At 37.8% G+C, this 14,979-nt stretch overlaps 1 protein-coding gene across 4 annotated transcripts in view; it reads left to right on the top strand.

Moving 5' to 3' along the window:
* The window catches only part of slc2a9 (solute carrier family 2 member 9), a 118,696-nt gene that overhangs the window by 56,781 nt on the left and 46,936 nt on the right, over nucleotides 1-14,979 (top strand). For all 4 annotated transcript variants that reach the window (XM_023324771.1, XM_023324770.1, XM_023324769.1 and 1 more), the window contains 2 exons: nucleotides 2,996-3,106; nucleotides 14,686-14,787. In XM_023324771.1, coding sequence (XP_023180539.1) covers nucleotides 2,996-3,106; nucleotides 14,686-14,787 — 213 coding nt within the window. The remainder of the gene's footprint in view (nucleotides 1-2,995; nucleotides 3,107-14,685; nucleotides 14,788-14,979) is intronic.

The following is a 14,979-nucleotide window of genomic DNA, read 5'->3' as shown; positions in this document are numbered from 1 at the left end:
TTATCTTTCACAGACATTTAAAGAGACTTTCTGCATGCCAGGTTACTCAATTTTATATATATTTAGCCATGGAAGTGACTGGAACGCTAGAATTTAATGATTTGGAGGGGTGACCTAATATTTTGACTAATATAATGTATTTTTACTTCATGAAAGCTTTATTGTGTTTTCTTTTTAAGGGATAATTTGCTCTGTTGTTGCACTTTTAGCAGTCTTTGAAGGATTGCAAATGCATTCGCGCCAATATTTCTATAGGCATTCCAAACAATTTAATAATTCACCAGAGATGCTGTGTTGGACAAAAGAATGACATGACAGTCGATTTTCTACTCAGCTGCTCAGATGTGCTGCCCAATTTATGTCCTAGAAGTGACAAAAACATCAGAAACCTCTCGTCAGGGGGTGGATCAGGTGTAGCGGCACACCGTTTTGTCGTACCTTCCCTTGGGAAATCTACATTCACAGTTGTGACTGCAGATGAGAGATTTCTTCCAAAATATGTCCTTTCTCTGCTCTATACTCACGATAAAATCCAAGGATAAAATAGGTTATGGTTATGGATTTTCTTTGAATGTCCATCAGGAAGACTTTGTAAAAACGCAAACTCAATCAGTTGAAATTTGGTGGAGAATTGTAGCATGAATGAAGAAGATCCAGTTTAATTTTACCTTTGTTAATAAATGAAAATGTGTATTTGGGAAACAAGTGTTTGCCTCCTTTCATGAGAGGGTGAAAGATAAGGAGCAGTTTTTCCCTCTGACCAGAGGAAGTACTCTCTCCAGGTTTGATCATTATGAATCAGAATTCAAGCAGTTTATAATCTTATCCAATTTGGTGAAAGCATGAGCTTTCTATTGATCCAGTGCTGTCCAGTGATAATGAATGTTTCCCAAAGAATTGAAAGATAACGGTACATTTATCTCTTTAACAAACACACAGAGGCCAAGTAAACTCCCACACGCTGGCAATGAACATTTATTGCTGCAGCATTTCAGCACTGAACAGTCTTTCAGCACTAGACCTTCATCAGGCGATATGCAGTAAAGGTTTTTGCCTGGTGGAGGCCGGGTACTTTCATATCACAACAATAACTCTTTGTTACAAATTTTAAAAATGTGCAGAAGCTTGTCCTTTTGCAACCTCTAAACAAGTCTAAGTTCAGGATTGCCCCCTATATAGCGCCATCTGTCTTCTCTATAAACTCTCCACAGCTTCTCTATCCCTGCTAAAGAAAAGCACTCCTTCCGCATGACGATGCTGCATGAGTGTCGCAATAATTATGTGTGCAAGGGAACATTTACCCCTCACATTTGAAAAATGTTTGGTTGGATCTCTCCACATTCATGATGAAATATTATTTCCCTCTTCACTATTGCTTCACTAAAAGAATCCATTCCACTTTATTGATAGGAGAATACTCAAAAAAACCAAAACTCAGCTTGCGTACGACAATTCACCGCACCGCATACTCCGAGCATAAACAACACCAGACACCAACGGCACTAGCCCAAATGTTCAAAACTTCATATATGGTTTTAAAAGCCTAACTCCACTCTAAATTTCACCTTATCCCTGTTGTCTGTGTTCCTTGATCTTCATGATGTGTTTCAATAATGTTTACTACCAAATCCCTGAAGCCAATCACACCAAATTTCTCATCCAGGGGTTTTAGGAGAAACGCTGTGAGATCAAATTCAGATACTTTTGTTCCTTGCTGTTTCTTTGTAAAAAAAAAAAAGAAAAAAGTATTTACTATTGTTTGTCACCTTGTGTTAATCTGTTAAATAAAATCCAAATAGAACACAATAGAGTTGAAGTTAGTCATAGCTAAATGTGAAAAGGCTCCACCTTTCCTAGCCGCCGCATGTGGCTAAAATTTCAGATCAAAAACCTTGTTAAATAAAAGGATGATGTGCCTTTCAATCCAGGGACATAAGATCCAGTTCAATCTGGAACGGTGCAGTTTAGTTCCTCTCTGTGTCTCTCCAAATTGCTCTCATCAAGGATGAAACTGTTGAAATCACCGGAAGGATGAATATCTGTGGGAGTGGAAACGGATGGTGCTTAACTGAATATTACAGGATCAAATTCCTATATTTGATATGCTGGTGGAAATGTCAGTAATTTCCATTTAAGCAAGAAATGATGAGACTGATGTAAAAAGTCAAGGATAAGAAGATGACCTAATATACACACATTTCCTTTCAGCAGAGACAGGAATGTAATTTAGATTCCTGACGGGGTTTTGTTGGAAACACGATGCCGTATTCATAAATGTCCAGTAATTCCAGTAAATGCTACAGACTGGAATAATTTAACTGTGTCCCGGCTACTTGATGTTCTCTACAATATCAGTATTTCATCCTGTTTGTGCTTCTAATTCCAAAAACCATTACTGAAATCATTTGTAATGTTGGTTTGGAAAAATGATGAAAGCTTATAGAAAAAAATCCATTATTTTTTAAAAATAGGATATGTGTTTGAAGCCTGAAAATTACTCCAAGAGTGCTTCAACAACTCACCAAAAAGGTCACAAAAAACAACAACAAAAAAACAAAAACAAAAGTTTTGAGGATGATCACTTTTGATCATATGCATTATCTACAGTATTTGAGCTTTTAACTATTCAAACATCTTATCTTAATTTCGAACCTCACTGATCTCGGTGTTAATCGTGTTACTGGGAGTTTTGATGTCTCCATCTGAGTAATCTGTCTCTGCAAGATCTAATCTCATTGCCAGGCCCGGTTTTATGCCATTTTCTTTTTACTTAGCTCACGGGTGATAAAAATCATAACAGAGAATAATTCTCTACGCTTTAAGACTAAAGACATGACAGAGATTGTTGTAGCAAATCTCTACAACAAAGATGTTGTAGAGATTAATGATGTTTTAATCATTAAAACATTGTTAATGTTTTAATGATTTTTTAAAACAAACACTTTATTGATGAATAAATAAAACTATCAGTAAAACTTGATTTGTTTTCTTGCAGATCTGGTACTATACTAATGGGATCCTACGGGAAGCAGGGTTTGCAGAGCACTTGCTCCCTTACGTCACACTGAGCACGGGGGGTATAGAGACTCTGGCCGCCATCTTCTCAGTGAGTACGCCTGATGCCTTTACTTGTTTAAACTCAACGCAGTTCTTTTTATGCTGCTGAAATTGAAACATCAAGGTGAAAAGAAGTTGACTCAGGTTGAAAGGAGGTGATTCTTGTGTATTTTTATTCATCTCCAGTGAATACTCCAGTGTGCTGCTGTTAGATATGCAGCAGTTAGACACAAGCTGCTTCAAATGTGATCATTTTAGTTTCAAAACTGCACTTAACAGTCTGAAGAAATTCGGTTTGGTGTTCTCTATGCTCTGGCTAGACAATAACACATATTAAGGTTAATAAAAGAGGCATCAAAGATGTCAGAGTGAAGAAGTAATTAATGCCAATTGATGTCAGTGTTACTAATGTCACAATCGAAATATATAATCCCATAGTTACAGAAACCGAAGGTTGTTATTATGCCCAACTTTACACAGTTTGGCTGACAGATCCAGAAATTCAATAAAAGGAAAATAATCTTTTAATTTAAGCATATCTACATACAACTACATGTTGTTCATGTTATTTATGTTATCAAAACATAACTTTTGAAATTCTTGAAAAGGGTAATGCTGAGGTGCTAGGTTAATGCTAATCTCTCGAAAATCCCATTCTTAACAATTAGCATCAATGCTGTGCAAATGATCTTAGGCAAATACTGACGTGTACAAACTTAACACATTAATTTGAGTTTATATATTTACAGGCTTATATTCCCTATGGTCTGAGGGATGGAGTAGCATGCTTTTAATCCAAGTGTGTAAACTCACTGAATCGTTTAATGTGCTCATGTTGGGGAGAGTTCTGCTTGTTCTAATCAAAAAAAGATAACGCGATAAGTCCGCAGAAGAAATCTTTTAAATATGCGGCAAAATGACTTCACCAAACCATTAGGTGGAGATTTCTGCGAAGGAAAAGCCTTTTACTGGGCAGAGAATTAAAGAAATCTTAAAAACTCAGCAGCTTTCAAAATAACTTGCTTGCATTAATTAAGTTTTGCTTGACATTTTTCGGTGTCGTTTCTTTTTTTATGTCTCTCTCTTTTTTGTAAATCTAACTAAAGAGAATCTTCTCAAACATTTGACAACAAACAAGCTATCCAACTTCAGAACCTTTCTTAGCCAGCTGCTGTTTTATAATAAATTGAACTTCACAACAATGGCAAAGCCTCATTGCACTTCTTTACAATTTAGTGCATGGTAATTCTATGCACAGCTTTTCTTTGCTTTACTCTTTGCAGCACAAACCACATGACACCCTATCCTCTATCACATTAGTTTATCTCTCGCTTTTATCCAATTTAACCTTAATTTGATCAGTGGAAGGGAGGGCGTGGGGAGGTGTTATTGCACAGAGTGTACGTCTGGCTTTTATTTTTTAAATTTACTTCAGATTGACATTAATGGCCATTGGTAAGAGCTACAGATGTAAATGCAATATGCGGCAGGTTTTACATTCTTCTCAGATGACGGCTAACAAATACCTCAAATGCTCCTCAAATACTCATTCTCACAAGGTTTTAATGCTTTTATAATATGTAGCGCAAAATATAAAGTACATGGTGCAAAGTACTTTTATTATGTGGATCTCAGCTGTCCCATCAACTGAGTACCAAAGGTCTACTATGGTTGGTAAAGGGAGATTCTTCCATAAATCCATATTATTTTTAATAAACATGTTGATGTAGCCCACCGAGTTGTCCAAATTCACTCTTCAAAAGAAACAATTAAAAAAAGTTAAATATTTAATTTTTGTAGTTCACCACAATTAATAGTGGTAGTATATTTACAATACCAAGTGAATTTGCTTTATGGGATAAATTCATCCAAAATAAAGGTTAATAATTTATTAGGTTGCACCAACACTGAAACCTGACCAGTTAATTTCTGGTTGCTTGCTTGTCTCCAATTACTTACGCTCAGTGTAAACAACTCTAGCCAAGTGCTGCCATCTCTTCAATAAATCTGTTCTCATTCATATGTTTTAGTCTTTAGGTTGCCAAAATGCCTTAAATATTGTGACTTTAAACAGCTGTTAACATCACATTTTCAATCATAGTTTCTTCCAAGATTAAGCCCTAATATGGCAAATACTAAATCTGACACCTGACTTTGGATTAAAACTGATTTTATGAGTCCAAAGAACCTGGAGCAGGTTCTGAGCCTTACTGGAGTCTCTCACAAAATAGATCTAACTAAGTAGCTCCTTTAAACATGAGGTTTTAACCAGAGCCACTTAACAATAAATTAAATCAACAAACAAAATAAATTATGTAATTTAGATCTAATGAAAGTGAGTCATATGGTTTTTAAATTAGATATTAGTTTATCCTCTATGGGCCTCAGACGGGTTGGGCATTGTATAACAGATTTCTTTTGGCACTTTTCCCTCCAAAGGCAAGTGTTTCTTTTTTCAAACAGAAGCACTTAACGAAAAGCAGTGGGAAATGTTCCCTGTCATCTCCCCTCATTGAATAGGTGTGCTGCTCCTCGTGTGGGATTCTCAGAATTTCTTTGAGTCTTGCGAACATTTGCACATTAGATACAATCTTTGATCTTTGAAAGATCAAACCTGAGCTGAGTCACTCAGGCCTACGGTAACTTGGTTTCAAGAGCAGGTTGACTGACTTTTGATGTGTACAGCCCTCCTTTATGTTGCTAAAAATGATGATTCACTAGATAGAAATACTTAAAATGAGAAATGTTATTTATTACAATAGTCCCCTTTAATAAATTTGTGAATTTTTTTCTAGCTTTACATCATGTTAAAATGTCAATCCCTCATAAAACACATGCAGAGTGTTGCTTTGACTCAAGTCGTCTGTTTGAGAAACCCTTGAATTTCTTGTAGCTTCGGTGAGAATGATTTGAATTGTGGCATCAGATGGTTCAAATGACATTAGTCAGAAGCTCTCACTTGGTTTCAAGATGCTGTTTTGTTTAATTTAGATAGCAATATTCAGTGTGTGCATTTTTGATTTTGGAAATGAACACCAGAACAATCGGTTGGCTGCAGCTTTTGCTGGTTTCCAGAAACAGTGGCTTTCCATAACAGGAACCTTCCACAATTCACAACAAACACTTCTTTCACACATTTAATATTTTTTAAATGTAAAAAATTTATAAATTGTGGGCAAATGAAAAGCTTTCCTGAGTCAGGTGACTTATTTTGGCCCGAATGTGACTGCCAACAATCTGTAAGGAAACATGAGCAGTCTGTTGGCATCCTCCAGTTTGGATTTAATGAGCTTTGGGAATACTCTGGCTCCATATGGGCTGACCCAGAACACACCATCTTTTTCTGGTATTCCCCCATCATGTACAATAATATATGGCTGCTTCCTTTTGTTTTCCACCAGACTGTCTTTGAAAATAGAGCAAAACCTTTTAGCTGCAGTGTATTTATCTTGCTTTCTTCTTGTGTCCTTGAGTGAGCTTTGATTACCCTTTATTATTTAATAAAGGGCAAATAAATTATAAATTTAATATATTGCCCTCCTATTAAATTTATATTTGGTACATTGACAGCTTTTTGTATAGAAGCCAAGGCTTTGGATCTTTACATTGCGTTTGTGTTCTTTTTCTTTATGGGTTCTAATGATTTTGCTCAGACAACCATACAAATCTGTCATAAGATTTGATTTGTGGAAAGGCTCATTAGAAAACTAACTTTTTAAAAGCCAGTTTTGGCCCAACAAGAGGAAACTATTTTCAGGCTATGAGTAGGCAATGTTTGTCCTTCTGCCAGAAATACAATTTTTTTTTGCCTTCGAGTTATTTTACCGCCTTATCTTTTCAGATTATTAAATATATCAAATAGCATTTTGAGGCGCCAGCATTTCTGTTCCATGGGCATCAATTTGTGAACCAAAATGCCATAAATATAAGACTTCTATTTGAATAGTGTTCTTTCCCATTTGAGTTATGCAGATGAGATTGAAGACGATTGTGTTGCTTTTGTTTTGGTTAATCTGACTGACATGAACATGTTTATGTGGGCGTGGAGAAATTTGCTGGGATCTAATGCAGTGCAGATTTAGAAAAGCTTGCATTCAGCTGCGACTGTTCCCACAACAAGACAAGTGTAACAGAAGCATTTTATGATTTATTATTTACTTTCAAAGCTGATCAGCGTTTCTAGGAACCTCTTACTAGTAATCCATTACTCCGTGTTTCCCTGGGGTATAAATATGTCACAACACAGAGGCCTAATTCTTTTAGCCAGTGGCTCGAGGCTGATTGAGGACACATATTTATCTTGTCACCTCACTCTGCGCTCAGGAACGTTTTTTTTTTTCCCATCCCCACAAAACACATTTGTACTCTGAAATGGGCTGTCCCTGCTGTATTTCTTAACTCTCTGATCATTTGAATATGTTCTGCTTGGAGGACAAAATGAGGTGGAACATTTGGTTTTTCAGCACAGCCATCCGTAAGAAGGACTTACAAAAGAAACGGTAAAAACTTCCTGACACACGTTGAGAAGGTTGAGTATTTTAGCTCAACAGCGAAACAGTTTGCTGTTGGGCATCTGGAAAAGAAGACAAACCAGCCTTTTGAGTTTGTAAATCTTGTGAACATCATTAGACATTACAATGTGAATTAAAAAAAAATCTATTTCAGATAAATTTATCTTCTGCAATTTAATTTAATCTTGCTTTATATGCTCTTTCTATCTCATGTATCAGGTTTATTGGATCTGTCGCATATTGTTAATCATTTTCATATTATGGTTTGAAATTTGGATCTTAGCTTCTTTTGTAACCTGACAGTGACTTATAAAACTAATCATGTCCCATTTTTCCATTTTATAGTCGCAGATTTGAATACATTTAATACTGTGATTTTCTGATGGATCAACTCAAAGTATCCAAAGTTAGGTGAAGAGAAAGTCTAAGCACTTCACAAAAATCAACAGTTTTTAATAGATTTTTATTCAATCCTCTACTGTAACAGCCTTCATATAAACCCAGTGTAACCATTCAGCTTTTAAGTAAGCACAGTTCATTTGTGTGCAATTTAATCTAACATAAATCCAGTTTGCCGGTAAAGTCTTAAGAGATTTCTTAGATAATTTTAGTGCATAAAAGCATAAAGGATGAAGGAACACAGCAGACAAGTCAGGGATGAAGTTGTTGAGAAGTTTAAAGCCAGACTGGGTTTTGAAAAAAATATCCCAAGATTTGAACATCTAGCACTGTTCAATTCATCAGCTGAAAATACAAAGAGTATGGCACCAAGACATTGCAGTTCACCTGAAACGACTGGTCTTAGAAGAAGATCAATAATAAAATAAGCTACCAGAGGTCCAGGGTAGCTCTGGTGGACCTACAAGAAACCAAACTTCAAGTGTGAGAATCTGTCGACAAAAATGGCCTTGGCAGCAGCAGTAGTATGGCACTTCTTACAAACAGCAGGAAACATAATAAAGAAGGTGACAAAATCGTGACCTTGTACAAAATACTCTGTGTGGCTCAAAAATAAATAACATTGAAACATGGTGGTGCCAGCAATGTTCACACAATGTTTGTGTGAACATTGAAAACTGGTTATATTGGATTTGTAGATGGTAATAATAAAGCAGAATAACCTGGGAAGAAAACCTGTAGAGACTGCAAAAGACTTGAGACAGAGATCAACCTTCCAGCAGGACCCTATAAGAGTCCAGCTCCAGGTATCAAGGGCCAACATCCTCCTGCTCCAACACACCTGAGTCAAATGGTCCAACTACCTCCTCACCTTGTCAATATTCTGCAGAAGTCTACTAATGAACCATCATTTGAGAACTGACTTCGGATACCGCTGCTCTAAATATACTGGAACGGATTAAGTAAAGCATATTCGTGCTTTTGAGTGGCCCAGTCAAAGTACACACCTAAGTCCATATAAGTAGCAATCTGTAGCGATCCTTGAAAATTGCTGACTGATTTTTACGAAAAAAGAATGAGCAAACATTATTGTCCCTATGTAGAAAGCTGATAGCTGGAGCCCTGAACAGGTTGCATACGTAAGTCCACAAAATATTGACTCAGAGGAGCTAAATCTAAATCACACTTTTCTGATTTTCATTTGCAAAAAACATTTAATACCTTTCCTGATGTCTCTTCCAAAACTGTTACTATTGCTGCTTTGTGTGGCTCCAACAACAACTTGTTCCAGCATAATACGTGGAGAATAAATACTTTTGCAAAGTGCTGTATTGTGAGGCAGCAGAGCGAAGCAAGAAAAAAAGAATACTGACACAGTTGTGAACCTCTAAATGCAACATGTTATCCACTGACCTCCTGCTCTCTTTTCTAATACCCCACTGGGCAAAAGCCCTTTCTATGCAGCACGCTTGTCACTATTCGACTGGATAATAAACCAGAGCGGAGGATTTTGTGCCACTCCACATTAATTCACACACTTCCGGCCATGTCGTCACAATCCGGAGCCCGCTGGCAAGTCAGAGTTTAAAGACTAACAGGAAACAATAGGATGCAAAAACTGACCTTGGTGTGGTAGTGACGCACGTTATGTGACGGACAAAAACAATAGGCGATTCAGAAACAAATACTTATAAGTGAAAATATTTTACTGAAAGTATCTGTGTTGAGTTGATAAATAAAAGAGTGAGAGAGGAGTAGGATAATAATCTTCATTTTGCAGGAAAGGAAGTTTTGAATAATCTGTTCTGCTGATACCGCAGGGCCTAGTGGGACATGAAACAACAACGACAAGCTGCTTAATTTAGCAATAAAGTAAAAAGCTACTTAGTTATACATTTGGCCTGTGATGCAACCTGAGTGTAAAAATGGCCACAACTGCACTAGTAAGCTCGATTTTTGACTGAAATCCTAAAGGGGTGGAATAAATGGAAGGCTGGAGCTCCCTCAAGCTGCAGCCAGTTGTCTTAAAATGACTCATCTGCTTCCTGATGTGATGAATTGTGACCGCACATTTTAGTCCCTCCAACTGAGAGGCCTGAACTCACCAGACTGTTGTGTCTGTCAAGAAGTAGGATGGAGCATTGACTTGTAGGCAGGGATGCACCAATCAGTCTTTATCTCCGATTAGTTTCCAGTTTTCTCTGAGATCTTACCTGCTTATCTGTATCTGGTTGATTTCTCAGGTTTTCCAGGAACAAAGTGTTATTTCATGGCACAATCGAGTAACTATGTTACCTTCAATTATTTTAAAAATGTTGAATACACCAAACAAAACGTTACAGAAACTTAACTTCATTATCTGATGGCTTTAAATTAGCCTCCGTCTTTTTAGGAAGCTCTCGCTCCTTGCGACACTTCGCCTCCGGTTCCTCATCACAATGGTGCGTTTTATTATGTCCTTTATGAGTATTCTTAGGACAAGTGTTTGTAAGCTCAGCTGGCGGCATTTCCACCAGGAGTTTGCTAATTCCTGCTGCCGCTAGTTTTGAGGAGCTGAATGGGGGGAGCATGCTACCTGCTACTGTTGCTAACAACACTTGAAAGCTGAATGGGTATAATAGCTGTTTGCAGTTTCCACCAATCGGATGGTTGAGTAATGTGAATAACGGATTAAGAACAATAAATATCTTTTTTGTTCGGTTTATATGTCTTTTTTCAATAATTCAACAGAAATGATGAATGACACCAGCTACTACAATAGTTGTTGATAAAAATCTGCATTATTTTGAGTAATTGCAACCCTGCAATTAACTCAATTTAAAATACAAAATCATTAATCAAAATACCATTAAATAAATATCATAAATAAAATTTTTAGGATTGCAATATTTATATTAGTTTAGCAGCACCAATGCAACTATTGTTTCTTTCACAATTAAAGAAGAGGCAATGAAATCCTGTTTTACATTTTGATTATATTTTAGTTTTTGTTGTGTTATGCCATAGTTATTTTTCTACACAAAGTTATCATATGATGAGAAACTCATAATGCTTACAAATGACTATTTCTATTACTATTACTATTTCTGCTTACAAAATAATGTTGCCGTTGAATCAGCTGGGAAAGAGCAGCGCCGTACCTAAAGCTCGGAGTCCCGGTGATGAGTGTGTCTGTAATTGTCTTATTTTTGTTGGTAAAATAGAGCAGAACTATAAGAACAAGATGTGTTTGTCATCTCTCCTGCTTTGTTTTAGTAGCAGGGGAAGCCGCTTCTGTCACAGAGCTTTTAGGAAACACAATAATTAATGATAACACATGCAAACAGAAATCTCAAATGTTCAACCGGCTTCATGTACATGGAGGATTGAACACTAAATGAAGCAGAAATTCACATGATGACTGTAGTTTTTGTCCCTACCGTGTTGTATGAAGCTTGTGATAAATTATTTAGGTCCACAATAGACAAACTTCTGTCGCCTCCCTAATAAAACTCTCTCTCTCCCTCTCTTTCTGTTTCTCTCTCACAGACATACACGTGTTCAGCCTCATAAATATCCATTCTCGCAAATCTTCCGGGACCCCTAATGAGCTGTGTGTTAGCTGGCGGTTGATGTTTGTGCGGGAACGCGTGGCGCTGCGGTGTGGGTAGTGTCTGGGAGAGAAATGTTTTGTGTCTGCGGGGACAATGCCCACCGGGATGAGCACAGCTACACAAGTACACATTCAGGAAATTGAGTAAATTCCATCGCATGTAGAGGAAACCCAAATTGAACAGAGGCGCAGTCTGGGGCACACCAGCAGGAAAGTGTTAGGAAAACATGGAGGAAATGAATCAGCAATGCCCTCCCCTCCCAAAAAAACTCCACTCAAACTGATCCATCCCGGTGGAAGAAGGATACATTCTATACAAAGAGCAATGACTTCTTTTTTTCCCTCTTCAATCTCATGAAATCCCTCAGGTTCAGAACTATTGAAGTGCTGCTATAAATTCTTAACGTCTCACAGGCAGAAATGAAACGAGGCCAGAAGCTGTAGCCTCTGCTCTGCTAAAGCCCCGACCTCATGCCCACTGCTTCATCTGAAATCCTGAGAGGAGGCCAGGTGATGACTGGAGTGGCCTCAGAATTATTGATGAGACGGAAACAGTGTGGTGTATGAGTAAATCCACAGAAAATTGGACAGGAAGAAGAAAAAAAAATCACACATGAAAGCAGCAAATGTATTGTTTATAATGATGCCAGAAATTAACTCCACTCTCACTCAGAAGGCTTCTTACCCTTGAGAAACAACTTAAAGGACAGAAATACAGTATGTTTCAGTTGTGATAACTGTACTATTACTACATAAAAATAGGAAAATACAAGCAATATACTGAAATAATAGGAAATTTTAAGAAAGCATGCAAAAAAAAAAAAACAACTAATGTTTCGGCTTGCTGAACATCCGGGTCACCTCATTGGGTGTTGTGAGGTTTGGCTATTATTTCTGTTAACGCAGAAGGCAGACACAAAGGTTTGAGTTTCAGGCTGTTTTTCTTCCACTAGTGGCCTGTTTTCTGATGTGAGAAAGAGTCTGTGTTGATCTACAAACCATGACGGAGAACAACATGGAAATAAAGGCCGAAACAAGTGGTGACAAAGATAATTGTCATCTTCAGAACTTAATCTTCTGGTCCGAATCAATTTCCAGTCCATTTTGTTTTGTTTCACTTGATTGATTTCCTCAGCTGTTACCCTCTTGTAATCTGCTGTCTTTACCTCAGTTATGACATGTCAGCACAGCAGTCATACATACACTGCCTGGCCAAAAAAAAAGTCGCCACCAAAAAATGGTCACACTCTCTAATATTTTGTTGGACCGCCTTTAGCTTTGATTACAGCCCGCATTCGCTGTGGCATTGTTTCAATAAGCTTCTGCAGTGTCACAAGATTTATTTCCATCCAGTGTTGCATTAATCTTTCACCAAGATCTTGTATTGATGATGGGAGAGTCTGACCACTGCACAAAGCCTTCTCCAGCACATCCCAAAGATTCTCAATGGGGTTAAGGTCTGGACTCTGTGGTGGCCAATCCATGTGTGAAAAAGATGTCTCATGCTCCCTGAACCACTCTTTCACAATGTGAGCCCGATGAATCCTGGCATTGTCATCTTGGAATATGCCCGTTCCATTTGGGAAGACAAAATCCACTGATGGAATAACCTGGTCATTCAGTATATTCAGGTAGTCAGCTGACCTCATTCTTTGGGCACACAATGTTGCTGAACCTAGACCTGACCAACTGCAGCAACCCCAGATCATAGCACTGCCCCCACAGGCTTGTACAGTAGGCACTAGGCATGATGGGTGCATCACTTCACCTGCCTCTCTTCTTACCCTGATGCGCCCATCACTCTGGAACAGGGTAAATCTGGACTCATCAGATCACATGACCCTCTTCCATTCCTCCAGAGTCCAATCTTTATGCTCCCTAGCAAACTGAAGCATTTTTTTCTGGGTAGCCTTACTGATTAGAGGTTTTCTTACGGCTACACAGCTGTTCAATCCCAACCCCTTGAGTTCCCTTCGCATTGTGCGTGTGGAAATGCTTTTGCGTTCACAATTAAACATACTCCTGAGTTCTGCTGTTGTTTTTCTTCGATTTGATTTGACCAAACGTTTAAGTAATCGCCGATCACGATCATTCAGGATTTTTTTCTGACCACATTTCTTCCTGGAAGACGATGGTTCCCCACCATCCTTCCAGTTTTTAATGGTACGTTGGACAGTTCTTAACCCAATTCTAGTAGTTTCTGCAATCTCCTTAGATGTTTTCTCTGCTTGATGCATGCCAATGATTTGACCCTTCTTAAACAGACTAACGTCTTTTCCACGACCACAGGATATGTCTTTTGCCATGGTTGTTTAAGAAATAAGGAGTTACTCATTGCATCAGCTGGGGTTAAATAACTTGTTGCCAGCTGACAGATAATTGCCTATGCAGTACTTATCCAATAGGAGGCTTGTACCTATTTGCTTAGTTAAATCCAGGTGGCGACTTTCTTTTTGGCCGGGCAGTGTATAATATATAAATCAACTCTAGAAAATTTACACTCTGCAAATTCCATAGCTGGAGCAGACGACATGCTGTTGTGGCTTGTGCATAACTGAATCAGGTAATTGGTTCACTGCAGCTCACCTTGGTCTTCATGTTGCAAGACAAACATGTTTTGGATAATGTCTGAATGAAAGTAAAATCTGTCCATTCTAGTTTACCCCTGGTCAATTTCATGACCTCTTACCGGGCGTCTTTTATTGTAGCGGTATCTGAAAACCTAGTGCTATGCTCGACACATGGTTTAGACTCTTTCTGCAGCCATGCAGACTAAAACTAAACCTCGATGAAACTAAATGATAGTACCTCTTTGTGTGTTAGACATATCAAAGCTGCTTTGTAGATTAATTCCTACTATGAAGTCTGAGTCAGGTGCGTAGACTGTAGAAGCTTGTTTGTTTTACATTGAATTAACAAAACAAATGTTAAAGTTCAACTTCTCCTTTATATATAACAAACTGCATTTTTAACAGATTTTCAGTCTTTTCCTTCTTAAAAACAGCAATATGAAGCAAAATAGATAATATCTACCTATCTTTAAAGCATTTGAAACTGCCGTGCCTTGGATTTCACATTAGTTATTAATAAATATTACCTTATTTTCTGTTCGTGTCTCATCTTTAGGGTCTGGTGATTGAGCGGATTGGGAGAAGACCCCTCCTTATATTTGGTTTCTCCTCCATGGCTGTATTCTTCAGCCTGCTGACAATTTTCCTCAACTTCCAGGTGAGCCATTTTTCCTACTCTGCAAACTAAATTGTATCTGAAGTATAATTACAGCAAATACACACACGCACCCACCACCACATGCACGCACACACTCAAGTCTGATTGTCACCATCAAGGTGCTAATGGAAACAAGGAGTGGAGTGGAGTTTGTACAGATACTTAAAAACTTAAATATATGTTTTTTGCTTA

The sequence above is a fragment of the Xiphophorus maculatus genome, chromosome 20 (genome assembly GCF_002775205.1).
Source record: "Xiphophorus maculatus strain JP 163 A chromosome 20, X_maculatus-5.0-male, whole genome shotgun sequence".
In the NCBI taxonomy this organism is placed as follows: Eukaryota; Metazoa; Chordata; class Actinopteri; order Cyprinodontiformes; family Poeciliidae; genus Xiphophorus; species Xiphophorus maculatus.
This window is presented reverse-complemented; position numbering and strand designations above follow the sequence as displayed.